The sequence below is a fragment of the Typopeltis vanoorti genome, chromosome 6 (genome assembly GCF_054136105.1).
Source record: "Typopeltis vanoorti isolate ZY-2024b chromosome 6, IOZ_Tvanoo_1.0, whole genome shotgun sequence".
Classification (NCBI taxonomy): Eukaryota; Metazoa; Arthropoda; class Arachnida; order Uropygi; family Thelyphonidae; genus Typopeltis; species Typopeltis vanoorti.
In genome coordinates, this window is record NC_143554.1 from 3,688,205 (window position 1) to 3,705,532 (window position 17,328).

A 17,328-nucleotide genomic window follows, 5' to 3' on the forward strand; every position below is an offset into this window, starting at 1 on the left:
AATATCAGTGCATTTCAAAATTGAGAATCAGATGATGAAACTCATCTGAACATACAGCCCATCCCACAGGTTATACTACAGGAAAAAGTGGAGGAATTTTTCAAGATAACAAGGAAGGCAGCTGACATAAAGAAAAATACAAATAACTGGTCCTTATTGAAGATTTAAATAGCAGAGTAGAAAATGAATATCAGACATATAACATTGTTTTGGGAAAACTTGGAGAAGAGAGCAAAGATAATAATAATGGTAAGTGCATGCTAGATTTCTTTTCAGGACATGGACTAGTCATCACTAACTATGTTCCAATAAAAAGATGTGTGCATAACAGTGCCGTAACAAGGGTGTGACAAAAGAGGTGCCTGCCACAGGTGCAACTAGGTTTGGGGCGCAAAACGTAAAAAATAAAAATAAATAAATAGATATAAAAGTCCACTATTTTATATTGTATTTTTAAATTTCGGCAATATGCCGCTTTAGACACACAAATTATGCAACACACTGCAACGCATTTTGATGGGGTTAATAGTAAGTATTTAACCCTTTAACTGCTACGAAAATAAAAAATAAGAGTCATACTAACTGTTATTGTTGATAGTGATATCTTCACACTGGTTCAGGACACATGATTATGAATGGAATTTGAAATAGGAAGTGATCCTTTTTTTTTTTTAAATTTTTATAGGACTCCTACCCATGAAATGGTAAACCTATAGCATTTTTTGTATTTTTAACTTTTTTTTTTTTTTTTACATAATCTGGAAACCGTGCTCTAGAGAACAAACATAGAAAATGTTCAAGCTGCTTAAGGTCTCCAATAAGCAGGGGTGATGAAATTCAACTCCCACCTAAGGACAATCACAAACATCCACACCTATGGCAGGATTAATCCAAAGCCTGTTGGTTGGGGAGCAAATATGATAACCACTTGACATATGATAACAAAGCCAGATTTTGGTTTTGAGCAGGATAAAGGTGAACATGACAATGGAAAGCAAAAATGTTAGAAAATTTTAAAAAGTTGTGCAGCTTTCGGAAGTGAGCTGTAGACCCATATATACAAATATTATTAGAGAAAAAAATGAAAGAGTTTGAAAACAAGAACCAAATCTTGGATCATCATTCAAAAGCACTGAAAAAAACACTGACTGATTCAGCTAGGGAAGCATATGGTGAGAGTTGTCTGCACAGATAAAAGAAACCTGAGCCTAATAACACTCAAGAAGTTAAAGATGCAGTCATGGAAAAGAACAAAGCACACTGAAAGCACCTATCAGAAACAGCTAATAGAAAGCCTGAAAGAGACAGAGAAAAATGTATGAAAGCTAATCAATATATATAAATAATGATCAAGATATCCATGTTAAGGCTTAAGTACTTGGAAAATATCACGTTAGAGGTTTAATGGAGTATTAAGCACTAAGAAAGGACTAACAACTATTTTACTTCTTCCAACATTTTGTCTCAGACACTGAGAAATCTTCAGAGGAATATACAAATGAACACTTATAACACACAGGGCAACATGGTAATAAATGAAACACGTAGATCTGACCCTAGGTGGGTGGTATCCAGATTTAACCTGTAAATTTTTAAAAAAAAAAGTCTTTTTTTTTTTAAATTTACTGTGATAAAAATGGTGTTTTTTTTCCAGATCCAGTGAAGGATATCCAATATGGTCCACAAGATCAGATTGACCATGATGATGATTGCAGATGCATGTTTTGTGTTCATCTAAGTGGATGGTGACTGATCTGCCTGTCTATACAAAGCATGCCAACTTACAGAACAGGACACTTTTATATACTCCAGGCAATGAGAGAGAGGAGGAATCTGATCTTTAGTGGAATGGCTAAAGGTAAATTTCTCCTGAATATTTTCCAAGTATATTTTTTTTAAGGTTGCCATATTGTTGAGAGAGATGGTGGTAGTGGGAAAGCCCACTCACATGACTGTGTGAGTATGTTTTCTGTAAACAGTGAAGGAGAGGAAGGCGTGTCACTAATGTGTTTAGGAAGGATAAACTATTGTTAGTTTCCTTTTCCATTGTAAATTGGATTCTTGGACATATAAAAATTGGCAAGAAGGTTGAGGGGGGAAACCCATAGCAGTTCCCTGTATTTGTTTGTAAATTTTGTTCTTCTGAAATATATCAAGAACTGATGGCAAAGGAAAAGAGATCTAAGATATCAGAAGTTCATTCTCTTAGAGAAACTTGTGCCATAAGTTGTATTACTTATCCACAAGAATACATAAAGAATTCCTTGGATTTCCTAGATAAACTTAAAAAATGTTTCCATACAACCAACTGATCTTATGGTGAGCTCTGATTCATCATCATCATCAAATTCCTGACAAGTACCCTCAAGGGGTGTACAGGATATGATATTACTACATGAAAAATTTACATCATTACTAACTTACCATCTACAATTTTCCTCCAAATTAGTCTGTTACTTGTCAAGACTCCAACATTATCAGATCTTATATTTCTATTATCTAAGGCATTTTGTATTGTATCAATCCATCTATATCTTGGTCTTCCTCTGGGTTATTTTTTCCTGCCAACCTGGCAGAGAACACTTGTTTTGCTAATCTTTCCTCGCCCATTCTGTATAAGTGACCATACCACCTGAGATTAGCTCTGCTAATGCATTCCTGGATGCTGACAATGTCAAGTTCTTTCCTAATATCCTCGTTTTTAATATGATATTGCCATTGATGCCATCTGTTCACGCCTATAATCTTTCTCAGGACTCTCATATCTGTGGTCTCTAGTCTTTGGTCAAGTGTTTTACTTCTGACCCAGCTCTCAGATCCATAAGTTAAAACTGGTTTGAACACTGTCTTGTATACAGCTAATTTAGTGTTCCGACTAATTTCTCTCTTATTCCATATGAATTTATTCAGTTGACTTCCCACCATACCAGCTTTGCTGATTCTGTTGTCTATTTCTATATTTAATTTACCATCTTCAGTAAAAATTGTGCCTAAATAGCTGAAATGTTTTACTTGTTCCACAGGTTCTCCATTCACAACACAGTTGACATTTTCAATGATTCTGCCTATTTTCATTGTCTTTGTCTTTTTATTGCTGACCTTCATACCATATCTGTTACAACAGCTATTCAATTTAGTCAGAGAATCTTGCAGACTTGTAGTAGATTTATTTAGAAGTATAACATCATCTCAATAAAGCAAAGAGCTGACATTAACATCTCCAATTTTGATATCATGTTTAATACCACTTTACTTCATAATGTGATCCATATAGATAATGAATAACAGAGGAGATAATGTACATCCTTGTCTCACACCAGATTTAACATTAAACCATCTTCCTGTACTTCCTTCAATTCTAACTGCTGACTTACAACTCAAATAAAGACTAAGTAGTGCTTGATATAATGCCCCAATGATACCATATAACTGTAGAGAGCTTTGATACAGAATCCCTATATACCAATATACCTCTTAAGGAGATATTGCAGCTACTTTCTGAAACATTCTCACAAGATATAGTAAAACTGTTTGACTTCATAATACATTCTGAATACATTCCAGATTTGGTTAATCAAAACAAATTCTATAATCAAATGGAAGGAACTGACTTGGGAAGTCCACTCTCCCCTGCTCTTACCAACTTTTATTTAGAGCATCTTGAAGACATCCTTTTCTCATCCATACACCCTCAACCTTCGTTTTGGTTTCGGTATACTGACAACATTTTTGCAGTGTTGCCACACAATAAAGAAACTTTACCACCGTTTCTGGATACTATAAATACTTTGCATTCATGTATTAAATTTAAATTCACTATGGAATTTGAAAGCACCTCCATAGCTCAGTCAATATAGACAAAGCCCTTTGGTCGGAAAGACCTGGGTTCGATTCCTGTCAGTGATGTGAGGAACCTTTATCTAGTCTCTTTCAACAAAAGTTATCTGGTCTCATACAGAGGTAGGGTTTTTTTTTACCCAGAAATTCGGCTTTTTCATCCTCCAGAACAGGCAAACCAGCCCTGTGAACACAAGCATCTACAGACATAGGACACTCTGAGAAGCATAGGGCTAACCACCTTATCCTCGAGATACAGTTGCAAAGTCCGAGAATAGTTGGAAAGTCATGGGCACTTAAGTGCCTGTTAAGACCACTGATGGATGGATGGAAGTTGAATGAGACGGCAAATTATCCTTTCTAAACATTCTTCTCATCCGCTCACCATCAGGTGAATTAACATCAGTGTATTGAAAGCCCACTTTAACTAGACACTACATACTTCAGGAATCTGCACGCCATCCTTCTCAAAAGACAGGAATTATAAAATCTTTAATTCAATGTGCTAACTCTATTTGTTCAACTCCTCATCAATTACAGGAAAAACTTTTAAATATCAAACGATATATGAAATTAAGTAGCTTCTCAGAAAGAACTACACAACATCTGTTTGACTTCTACAAACTAAACCTAACCTAATTAACAAGGAAATAGTACATTGAGTTCCAATCCCAACATTTCAAGCATTTCAGAACCGATTTCCACAATTCTGAAGAAATACAGTTTAGTGACTACTTTTATATCTAAATGTTCAAAAAACTAAATGGTGATCATTTAATATTTCAAATCTCTTGTGCACTCATGTATTCTGAATCTGTCTGAAGAGATCACTATTAACAATTACATAATCAATAAAACCTTTCTTGTTTATTGTCTTTTCTTCATGCATTTTTATGATGGAACAAGGTGGTGGGGATATTGACTAGTCCATGTTTTGAACAAAAATTCAGCAGGGTCTTACCATTATTATTATCTTTGCTCTTTTCTTCAAACTTTCCCAAAACATCTCTATATGCTTGGCATTCATTTCCTACACTGTTGTTTAGATCTCCAACAAAGATGAAGTTTTCATTTCTCCCTTTCTTTAGTATGGGACCATAGGCACAAATAAGTTAGTGTCCAACTCTCTCATTTTGAAATCTGCCCACATCACTTTTCTTAAAATTTTCTGCCATTTATAAAATTTATCTTCAGGTTTTGAATGGAAAACTATAAATACATTTTTATTTAATATTTATCAGAATGATTATTTATTAAAATGTCACCCGTTTTAGATTTCATTATTGCAGTAAAACCAAAACCCAAACTGATTACACTGCGGTCAAGGATAATTTTAGGAGTTCACTCTTAGATGTTAAAATAAGATGAGGAGCTGACCACTACTTAGCAACAGCCAAAATTAAATTAAAACTGCATGGGATTAAAAAAAAAAAAAGAAATCAGAATGGGAGGATAAATATGACATGTCTAAATTAAAAATGAATGAAATTAAGAAAACATTTTCTATTCTGATAAAAAATTTATTTCATATTTTGAAAAATGAGAAACTAGGTGAGACAGTAGGCAGTTCAGAAAACATGATTGAAAAGTCATGGAAAAATTTTAAAATGGTATATAATGAGGTTGCAAGAGATTATTTTTGGAAAAAGAACAAGGACTGGTTATAAGACAAGACCTGGAGACTCATAGAAGAGAGGCATAAAGTTAAAATGATGTTTAAAAGTGCTAAATCCCAAAGAGTTAAAGAGATTAATTTCAGTACTTATAGAGAGAAAGACAAGTTAGTTAAAATGTTTGCAAGAATGAATAAAAGGAATTATATGGACAGTTTGGCAGAAGCACAAAAAGCTGTAACATTAGAGTTTGTTGGAAGACTCTACGAGATGACAAGGAAAATATGCTCTGAAGAAAAAAAGCAAGTAAATGGTATAAGAGATAAAAATCTGGTTTGCTGCTAACTGAAGAGGATAAGATTGTTAGAAGATGTAAAGAACACTTTGATAAGATTTTAAATATAGAAAACATATAACAGACATAATCAGAAGTTCATTAATGGAAGAATCTCCTGTAAGCATAACTTTAGATATAACATCAGAACCTATATCTAAAAATGAAATAATGAATGTAAGAGAGAAATGCTGCTGCCGATAAACTGCAACTGATCTTTAACAATGTGCTAGAGACTGAAAAGATACCTAAACAATGGAAAGAAGTAATGATAATTATAATCCTGAAGGAGAACCGAAGGAGAATTAGCCTTCTCCCATTACCTACAAAATTTTTCTGTAGAATTGATAAACAGGATTAAAAATGAAGTATAGAAGATATATATTAAGGCATGAACAACTTGGTTTGAGAACAGATGGGAGTACTGTGCATCACATTTTGACTTTAAGGGACATCATTAAACAAAGCATAGAAATTAGAAGCCCATTATACCTAAATTTTATAGATCTTACTAAAGCATTTGACAATACTAACAGAAAAGTTTTATAGTTAATTAATAAAAGTTATGGAATTCCTGAGAAATATGTGAGAATAATTAATGAAATGTATAAGGGAAGTAAAAGTTGTGTTATTGCATAGCAAGCAACATCTGAATGGTTTAAGATACGCTCCGGTGTAAGGCAGGATGGCGTAATGTCTGGGTTATTGTTCAATATAGTCATCATTTGGATTATGAGAAAAGTTGCAGGTGCAAGAAGAGGAATTAAATGGAATCCTACGTCACAGTTAGAAGATCTAGATTATGCTGATGATATATTGTTGATATCATCAAAATACAATGATATACAAACAAACTCGGAAGACTTGTATAAAATAGCTGAAATGGTTCGTCTTAAAATAGATATAACTAAAACAAAAGTGTTTAAATGAAACAGCAAATGCCACAAAAAAGATCAAAATAAATTAGCATGCTATAAAAGAAGTTTGCAATTTTACATAATTGGGACAAATGCAGATATCGAAGGCAGAACTGACAGGGATATAATGCAAAGACTGAGAAAAGCAAGTACTACTTTCAGAAAATAAAGTAATTGGAAATCTTTAAAATACCTTAAAAAAACAATGGTCAGACATGGAAGCTGACCAAAAGAGAGGAAGCTATATTAAATAGTTTTCAAACCGTTTCAAATAGTTTATGTCGGTGTAAAATATTCAAAACATTCTGCCCAATATATAACAAATGATGACTTATATAAGCTCACTGTGCAAAAAAGCATCTGATGAAATAAAAAATAGAGATGGAAATAGATTGGACACATATTGAGAATGCGACAGTAGTGATTCTTAAAGGCGGCTTTGACATGGATCCCAGAAGAGGAATGGAAAAGGGAAAGGATGACAGAAAAGGAAAGATGACTGGCTGGCTAGAAGAGACAAAGTGAAGCCAAACTGGTGGCTCAGGACAGAGTTATCTGGAAGAAACATGTCTCAGACTTTTGTCCCATGTAGCCATGAAGAGGATAAGTTAGTAAGTACTGTCTGAATATAACAGCATCATTAATTTAGAAGTATTGCAACTTTTTGTCTTTTTTGCCACATTAAGATCAAATATGTTGAAATCACATTTATGTAGCTTTTTTCCTACTAGCTCCACCTGTTTTCCATTTGTGCTTCTTATGCTGATGGCGCCTAACAATTCAGCTGAGGTTATTCAACTAAGTGACATTTCGGTGTTTGTCCTTAACTGGTATAGATACTTAAATGATGATTATCACTTGTGCTGAATTTTATTGGAGAAAACACTGTACACAGATAATAATTAGTAACTAAATTTATTTAGCTAATAAATTACTATGCCAATATTTCACCTTGGTCACCAAGGCATCTTCATGGGCATAAAGAAACACAAAAACTGTAGGCAGGATCCTACAGTCTCAAATGCATCCTCTAGCGATGCAGCAATAGAAACTCACAAGATGTCTCAAAATAGTGGCCTCCCATATTTCAGATAAAATGAGGCAGCCAATTCTAGCAAGCAGATTCTAGAAATAATCTCTTTGATTTGTATCTGTTCCTGCATAAAAGGGAGGAAATTTTGAATCTGATGATTCATATCCATGCCATTGATATGAATCTGAAGTCACAGACCGTGCCACAGACATGAAGCACTAGATCAGATGGGAAGGAAAACTTTTCTTTTATAGAGGAATGGATACAAATTGGAGATTATTTCTAGAATCTGCACATAGCATTCAATAATCTGAACAAATTTGGCTGCCTCACTTTATCCAAAATATAAGAAACCATTATTTTGAGACCTTCAGTGAGTTTCCATAACTGCCCCAAAGAGGCTGCAGGTTAGGACTGTAGGAGTCTATCTTTCATACTCTATGCTTGCCTTCCTGCTAGTGTACCTGCATGCACATGCTAAGTGGCATTTCTTTGTGCCCATAAAAATACTGTACTTCCTAAAAGAAAGTACATGTCCTTATGGACATGTATAATGGAAAGGGTCACTACCCAGACCAGTTTTAAACTTTATTAAGGTCTCATCACTGGGAGCAAGACCCAGAGGTGATACCATGGTTGAAATAATGCAGAAGTCATATTTTCATATAAGAGTAGCCAAAAGGTGTTCCACCTTATTATTAAAATACTGTATAATGAATAGCATTATGCATGTCTATAAGGATATATGCTTTGCATTATGGGATACTAAGGCAAGTGACGTGAAGTCATTAGTTTCTATATACGAGTTGCCCTGTACTGAAAATACTTCAGGCACAAACTTTGTTTGCTTACACTTGGATAAAGGATTAAACCAAGAATATAATTTCTTGGCATCTTTAATTTATAATTGAGAATGATCTCCTTTAACTAGAAGAATGGCATGCATATGAAGAAAATAAGGAGTGCGAACAAGAAGAGAATGTTATGACTAAGAAGCTAACTGCAAAAAAACTTGAGCTAGTTTTCAATCACATTGAGCATGCTAGAAAAATTTTGTTTAATGCTGATCCTATTATGAAACGAAGCTTCGAACCCCACCAAAATCTTGATAAAGCGGTCACTAGCTATCACAAATTGCATGACAAGATGAAAAATCGAGTATTGAACATCTTTACTTGATTTTTTTTTTTTAAGTAGTTCGATAAAATGCTTAGATGCTAAATAAAAATTTAAGAAATTGATTTTTATTAGCTTTGATGATTTTATCCTCTAATATAGCTTATATATTTTTTTTTTTTGCAAATTTATGCTAATTGATGGATGAATTATAATTATTCCTATTGTTTATTGCATTCGCCTAATGCGATTTCATTTAAGAGCACATTAATTGACAGATTAATTAATTGCGTTAAGTGAGGTTTTCCTGTATGTCAAGTATAATAATTTACTTTATTATTCATTTATATCTCGTTTTTTTTTTTTTTTTTTTTTTTTTTTGTTGTTGTTGTTTAAACCTAGAACTCTATGGGATGCATATAAACAAAAGTTTCATTATGAAATTTATTAAAACAAGTTGTTTACTACATGTGATACTTTATTTACAGAATCCAAATGATATAATTTATATTCAACTGACATATAAATAATAAAGACAGGATGAAAGGAATTTGGAGTTAATTTGTTACTTAAAATTTAACAAGCACAAAATATATGAAATGGAAATAAATTGTCTCTGTAGAGAATATACTGCAGATTAAATAACTTACCATATAAAAATTCATTCCAATTCCCCAGAAAAATGACAATCGGGGTGCAAAGTCATCAATACTAAGACCAGCTTTCAATCCTTGAAGGAGAAAACAACTGTATCAGAAGACTAGACGACAATATTTTTTAGAATTTTTTCTGATATATTTTCAAAGGTATAGTCAAAATGAGGGAAGAGATGAAGTGAAATGAGAAGACGGGCAGACAAAATATGAAATGGAAATAAATTGTCTGTGTATCGAGTTACTGCAGATTAAATAACCCACCATGTAAAAATTCATTCTAATTCCCCAGAAAAATAACAATAAAGGGATTCATCAATAATGATAACAAAGACATAATTATAGCCTCTAGAATTAGCAAATGAGTTTCGTATGGCAAAGTACTAATCACCTCTATAGTGCAACTGGAAGAATATCGGGGTTTTCTTCATTTGAAGGCGAGTTAGATGATATGATATGGGGGATAGGAGGGCTTTTTCTCCCAGAAACTCCGATTTTTTTATCCAGCATACAGGTAAAATATACAATGTTGGTAGTAGGCAGTAGATGGCATTGTGTGTTGCTGGTGGTGTTAGTATCATTTTGGTAGTGGTGGTTGAAGGATTAAATTGGGGAGATGATGGTTGCGTATAGTGGTGTAGAGTGTCCTGTGATAGCATGTCGGCTATGTCAAGCCTTTGGATGATCCTCTTAGATGTCTCAAATGCATCAGCTGCCAAGGAATTCACTAAAGTAAAAAAGTCAGCACATCAAAACGTCTGGAAATTCAAAAACAAAAATTACCAATGCCTCCAAGACTGCCCGAAAACAATGTTGTTAACCTATCCACCACTATCCTCAAAGCAGATATCATAAATGCACTCAGTTGCAGCAAAAACTTCATCATGCCCAGACACATACTAACTGAAGATTTCATGATCCAGATCAGGCATGGAATCTACAACCTTCCTGCCTGTGAGGCCAACAATATTAGGCTTGATGTATTAGGTTTGATGTAGCCAACATGCTATCACAGTTGAAACCTCCTGCAAGTAACCTGCCCAACAGAGAATACAAAGCCTTTCTACATCTCAGAAATAAAAACAAAAAATAATATAGTCCTGAAAGCAGTCAAGGGTAATGCTACTGTTATTTTAAATTATACAGATAATAATAAAAAAATGACCTTCTTAAAGATTGATTCACCTATCGCCAACTAAATTATGACCCCACCCACATACAGATCACAACCATCCATAAACCACTATAAAATGTCACTTCCTAGCCAGCAGATGTGACCAACAAACTAAATCCTACAATTCCAGACCCCAACCCCCCATATTTATGGACTTCGAAAAATCAATAATGAGGATGTACCTCCATGCCCAATTGTAGATGGTATAGACTCACCCACCTACAAACTAGCTAAACAGTTAGCAAAAGTGCTTTCTTTTACTAGTAGCAATACCTTGTCACATATCAAACACTCAGCCCATTTTAAGTCCAGTACACAAGACCTCACGCTCTGCAACACTGACTGAATGATAAACAAAAATTATGAAGAGACTGGTAAGAATCAACTATTATGTCCTGGTCTGAACTCATAAGGTTTAATGGAATGAATACAGCACATATAAATAATTAAGTACAAGTTTTAATCAATCCTATATTTTCTGTCAGTGAGATATCACTGACAGAAAATATAGACATCAGGGAAACAATAATAAAATTGCAAAAACACACAAAAATGCACAAAACAATAAGTGTAAAATTAGGCTGAATGCCTAAAGTCCTATGAAGAACATCCTCTATGGGCACTGTTGGCTAACTTTACTTTACTTGGGTTGGAGACTAAGAATTAAAGTTTCTTAAATCTTGGTAAGTTTAATACAACTATATTTATTAATTTTTTTATATATATTTTTTTAAATCTTCTGCCGATTTAAAAAAAAAAAACTCTCAAGTTTGTATTTGTTGTGGTGAAATAAAGTACATTTCATTCTGCGCCATGGTCAGCTAGAGACCAGACTGAACATACTTATTTCAGCAGATATATTTCTTATGTTTTTCTAGGTGGATGTTAGCAGATCTCTCAGTCTGACAATAATATGTTAAGCTGCAAGAATAAGGAACTTTCTCAACATCTAGAGGGAGAGAGAGAATGTAGAGAATTCTTGGGAGAGTGAATGAAGGAAGCTAGCTTCAGCTAAGGTTTGAATGCAGCAACGATTGTATTTTTTAGAGTTCTGGCTATTTTTTCTGAAGTGACCCAGATTTAATTAACAATGATTTAATTAACAGTATTACTGTTAAATCTGGAATGAACACTTAAATTGTCTTTCAGTATTTCATTTGGGATTTAGCTGAGATGCAAAATCTTCCTGAAAAAAAAAATGCCTTGTAATATAGATGATAGTTGAATCTTTGTACATATAGTATTAATAGTCTTTTCATGTAAAAATTTTATGTAAGATTGTAAATGGTCCTTAAATAACGACAAGAAAATAAGGTATTGTAAAGGTGACTTTGTAACAAGAAGGTCAAAGTTTAGCGTAAACAATCATAATCCGATTAATAACATGACTGTGGGCAGACTGCGATACGAATCAAAGGCACGTGTAAACTAACCTCGCAAAGACGCAATGAGAAGAGAAGGTGCGATGTGCAAAATTTGGGTGGTGCCTGCAAAATCAATGACGTAATGGGGAGAACAGATGCAGAGCCTATAAAAGTTTTAGCGACGCTAGTTCAAGGCTTTTTTTTGGTGGTTATTTTTCAACTCGTTCAAGTTTTGAGTGTTGGCTGTCCCCTGCAGTTTTCCATGGGTAGTTGCTTCGATGTGACGGGAATGAGTAAGCTACTTAGCCACATCACTTAACTTTCCTAAGTTAAGTGATGTGGCTAAGTAGCGGGCTTGTCCAAGCATAGTATCCAATGCAATGAGACGAACAGCAAATGCCAAGGTTTTGAGTAGCACCAAGCGCACATTTGTGTCTGATGGGTTCCTGAGCATAAGGTTAGAAAGAAGCACGTGTCCAAAGAATTATCGACTGGTCAAGACAAGGAACAAGGAATTGAAAGACAAGGAAACGATCGGAAGAAAGTCTAAAGGAACAAAATGAGAAATATCGTCTAATTGAATTTGTCAGGCTGGTAAAGTAGAGTTTATGTCTTATTGTATAATATCTTGAAGCCAGGGCGAGCAATTGTGTATAAAATTTGTAATCGGACTCGTTAAAGCAGAATTCAGGACTTTAGCACCTATTCCTTTAAGATCTTTGTTATATATATCAGATTTTGTTATATATATCAGATTTTGTTATATATCATCTGATGAAAAATACCCATTGTGAACCTTATCTTGTGTGTTAGTTTAGCTTATTTAATTTTGAGAACCTTTCAACTAGTTTAAGTTTTGTTTAACATGTATCGTATTTAGTATGAATAAATTTGTCTTTTAACCCAAAATACATGTCTGATCATTTAAGTCAATGCACCACCTTCTTTAATTATAGAACCTGTATATGTAAGAAGCGCGGGAGTTCAAGATAGGAAACGGTTACAACTGCAGTTAAGAAAATTAGTAATGGCTTGAGTAATTCTGATAGTTTTGGAAATCGTGATAATCTGTGAATCATATCTCTGATAAGAAATTCTATCTTGTATAGGAACTAAGATGGCGCAGCTAAACAAACAAATTCTCTTAGTTCCGAAAAGGATTTGATACCAGATTTTCAATCAGGGAGAAATTGGCTCTAGCTTGAAGCATTCTCTTTGTTTGAAGGTTCTGCACACGATCTTTATTAAAAATAGGGCCACTGAGGATTATATAAAAAGGTGCTGCAAAAGATCTTATTTAGCAAGGAGTATAAGGGAAAAGGGAATAGAGAAATTAACAAGAGAGTTATGCAATATATAATTATAAAATAAAGAAATTTTACATTACCATAGTCTGCATGTTGAGAGGAATGGGAGGAAAAATTAATTTATTGATCTCTTTGGCATTGTAACAAATGGACAAGTAGATCTGGCGAATAAAGGAGAGTTCAGCTGTAAGTTCAGCCTGGGAAGAACAGAGATTGGAAGCTCTATTGACAAGGGTATTGATAACACCATATTTTTTAGCAATTTTAATATTATTATTATTATTCAGGCCTCGATGGAGTCAAGAGATTCATCGTGGGAGGTCCTTCTTAGGAAACACAAAGTCTATCATACCACTCCTTGAACTCATTGACTGTTCTTGCTCTCACCACTCTCTCAGGCAATGCATTCCATGGCTCAACCACCCTCCAAGCAAAGAAACCACTCCTTATCCTCTAGCTCACAGCTTCCTTTCATAACTTCCAGGGAGGGCCCCTTGTCATTGCTCCTTCTCGCTGTACCACCAAGCGAAAGAACTCTCCAATAAAGACCTCTCCTTGTAAGTGCCTCTCAACAGTTTAAACGTCTCGATCATATCACCTTTCCTTCTTCTATTCACCAAACTCTGCAGTCCACATTCCCTTAGCCAATCCTCACAACTGATATTGTTCTTCTTCCTTTCCAGGCTTATAGGCCAAGTGGCCTGTTCTGGACTCAATTCCATCTTTTTAATGGTCTTCCTCTGCATAGAGTACCTTTTGGGTGGTAATTTAGAATTTGTTTAGGTATTCTGCTTCTATTCATTCTATTCATTATATTCTATTCAGGACTGTACAACTGATATTGTACAGCCCTGAAACCATCTCTGTTATCCGCTTCTGTACCCTTTCCACAGTTAATTTATCCCCTTCAAATTCTGGGGACCAAATTTGAGAACAATAGTCCAAGTGTGGTCTGATCAGGGTCTTAAACAACGGAATGATAACTCTTTTATCTCTGCAGGTCAGTGTCCTTCTCAGTATTGCAGCAATCCTCAGGGTTACCTTCACCACCTTTGCAATATACTCCCTGAATTTCAGTTTTCTATCAATCATCACTCCCAGATCTCTTGTCTCCCCTACTTCCTCCAGTACAGCTCCTCCAATCAAGTATGCAGCCTCTCATTGATGGATCCAAAACTTCAAGAACTTACATTTTGCTGCATTAAACCGACATCCCCATTAATTTGCCCATCTGTCTAGTTTATTCAAATCCTCTTGCAGGGCTGCCACACCTGCACTATAAACAACTGAATATCCCCTTGCAATCCATCGACAATGTCATTAATATAAAGGTTGAACAATACAGGTCCCAATACTGAGCCCTGTGGAACCCCACTTGTCACCCTCTGCTTCCTTGATATTGCCTCACCATACACAATTCTCTGATACCTATCAGATAGCCAATCCTGAATCCAGTTGACTAACCCGACATTTAAACCCATGTGCTGCAACATAAATATCAGCTTATCATGTGGCACCCTGTCAAATGCCTACACAAAATCCAAAAAATGGCGGTATGTGCCTTTCCATCATCTAATGCTCGTCACTTTATTATAAAAGGCAATCATATTACTAAAGCAAGAGTGCCCCCTTAACAAATCCATGTTGATTCTCACAGATAACATTACCCTCACTTGCACAACGCTGTCTATAGTCCCTCACTAATTTCTCCAAGACCTTAACAACTACTGATGACACACAAACTGGCCTATAATTAGAAACTTTCAGTCTGCTACCGCCCTTATGCAACAGCACTATCTTACCTTCTTTCCATTCCTTGGGTACCTTTCCCACAGCCAGACTTTTATTGAAGAGCCAGGTCAACAGAGCTGTCAGTTCTTTAGCACATTCTTTCAAAATCCATGGTGAAATACCATCCAGTACTACAGCTTTACTGATATTCCAAACTCATTATTTGGAACACTCTCTCCTCTTGCACCTTTAAACCCTGAACCTGCCCTATCCCTCTAGTATTAAAACCTTCTTCTCCAGGATGAAATACTCCAATGAAGTGCTCATTGAACAACTCCACTATGTCCTCTGCATCAGTCACTCTATTCCCATTTTTATTCCGCAATGTCATTCTTCCACAGTTTCCTTGTTGATGTCTCAGTGACTGATAAATACAGGATTGATTAAACTTGTGTTTAATTATTTATATGTGCTTTATTCATTCCATTAAACCTTATAATGACTTTCATAAGAATATGGGGGGGGGGGGAAATGCTGTGACTGTGGAAAAATGTCTGGATGCTGTTGATAAATCTTCAAAATGGAGTAAAGAGCAATACAAAAGTAATTGATGATGCAAAATTTAGGTTATGGGGTGCTTAAGGGTCAAAGCTGTATAACTGAGAGGAGACCTCCACATAGCCTTTAAAGGAATGCGGAGAACCGACCAGGGCTTCTGACCTAATGTCCAATCCTCACCTTCTCGTGGTGCACCCTGTTGGGTATCTACTTTGATACTGAACGAACGAGGATGGGCTGGCAATTTGGGATTTAGCCGACCAAATTGTATTCTTATTGGTTAAACCAAAATAAAAAATGATGGTACAACATGACAAAATTTCATGCCGGCTGGGGCGTCGCCCGGTTAAACAAGGCCCCCGTTGTTTTCGCCAGGGAACCAGGGCGAACAGCGAAAAGTCAGCTACTGGAACAAATCTGAAAACAAACCCCAACTCAACATCACCAGAGTTAAAGATCAGTACTATCAATGTAAGAAACCTGAATGGCAAAGAAATGGAGCTAGCTGAGGAATTAGATAAGTACCAGATCGACATAATAGGGGTGACTGAAACAAAAAAGACCAAAACTGGTGAGATCTTTCTGAGCAATAAATACAAAATGTTATATTCAGGCAATGACAATCAAGGAAAAGAAGGAGTAGCCATAGTATTCAACACAAAATACGAGGCTAATCTTCTTGAATGGCAGTCAGTCTCAAGTAGAGTAATGTGGGCAAATATGAGAATGGGGAACTGGACAATGAGACTTATTTGTGCCTATGGTCCCACAGAAGGTTCTACTAAGGTAGAAGTGGAGGAATTTTTTGATGCTTTAGAAAAAGCAACTGACACAATGAAAAGGAAAAGTTGGTCCTTGTTGGGGATCTAAATAGTAGAGTAGGAAATGATTGTGAGACATACAAAAATATTTTGGGAAAATTTGGAGAAAAGAGCAAAGCTAATAATAATGGCAAATATCTGTTGGATTTCTGCTCAGGACATGGACTGGTTATTACTAACACCATGTTTCAACATAAAAATCTGCACAAATTCACATGGAGAGAAGAGGCTAGGAATAAGAAAAGTCTCATTGACTATGTTATTGTTGATAGTGATGTTTTCTCCCTGGTGCAGGACACCAGAGTGTACAGAGGATTTGAAATTGGAAGTGATCACTATTTAGTCTTGAGCAGGATAAAATTGAATTTCATATTGAAAAGAATAACATGTAAGAAAGTTTTAAAGCGAATAAAAGTTGAGCAGCTCTCAGATGTGAACTGTAGACTAAAATACAGAAATATTATTGAAAAGAAAATGAAAGAGTTTGAGAACAGGAATCAAACCTTGGAGATTCAGTGGCAAACTCTGAAGGAAACATTGATTGATTCTGCCAGAGAGGCATGTGGTGAGGTTGTGTGCAAGGATAAAAAAATCAGAACTCCCTGGTGGACACAGGAAGTTAAAGAGGCAGTGAAGGAAAAGAAGAAAGCATATCAAAAGTTCCTGGCAAATAAGGCAGCTGTTACTCTTACAGAATACAGAGACAAATGTAAGAAAGCTAAACAGTGTGTAAAACTAGCTAAACAAAAGTCATGGGAGGACTTTGGCAAGAATATAGAAAATAAATATCGAGAAGGTGGCAAAATATTCTGGAGGTTGTTGAAGAAGCTTAGGAATGGAGGAAAGAGTGCTGTAAAAGGAATTAGAGAT

At 35.3% G+C, this 17,328-nt stretch overlaps 1 protein-coding gene across 1 annotated transcript in view; it reads right to left on the bottom strand.

Annotated features, from left to right (window-relative positions):
- Positions 1-17,328, bottom strand: part of LOC150105253 (methylmalonyl-CoA mutase, mitochondrial-like) — a 429,676-nt gene that overhangs the window by 298,197 nt on the left and 114,151 nt on the right. The window contains exon 7 of the mRNA XM_090394648.1: positions 9,501-9,580. Coding sequence (XP_090250774.1) covers positions 9,501-9,580 — 80 coding nt within the window. The remainder of the gene's footprint in view (positions 1-9,500; positions 9,581-17,328) is intronic.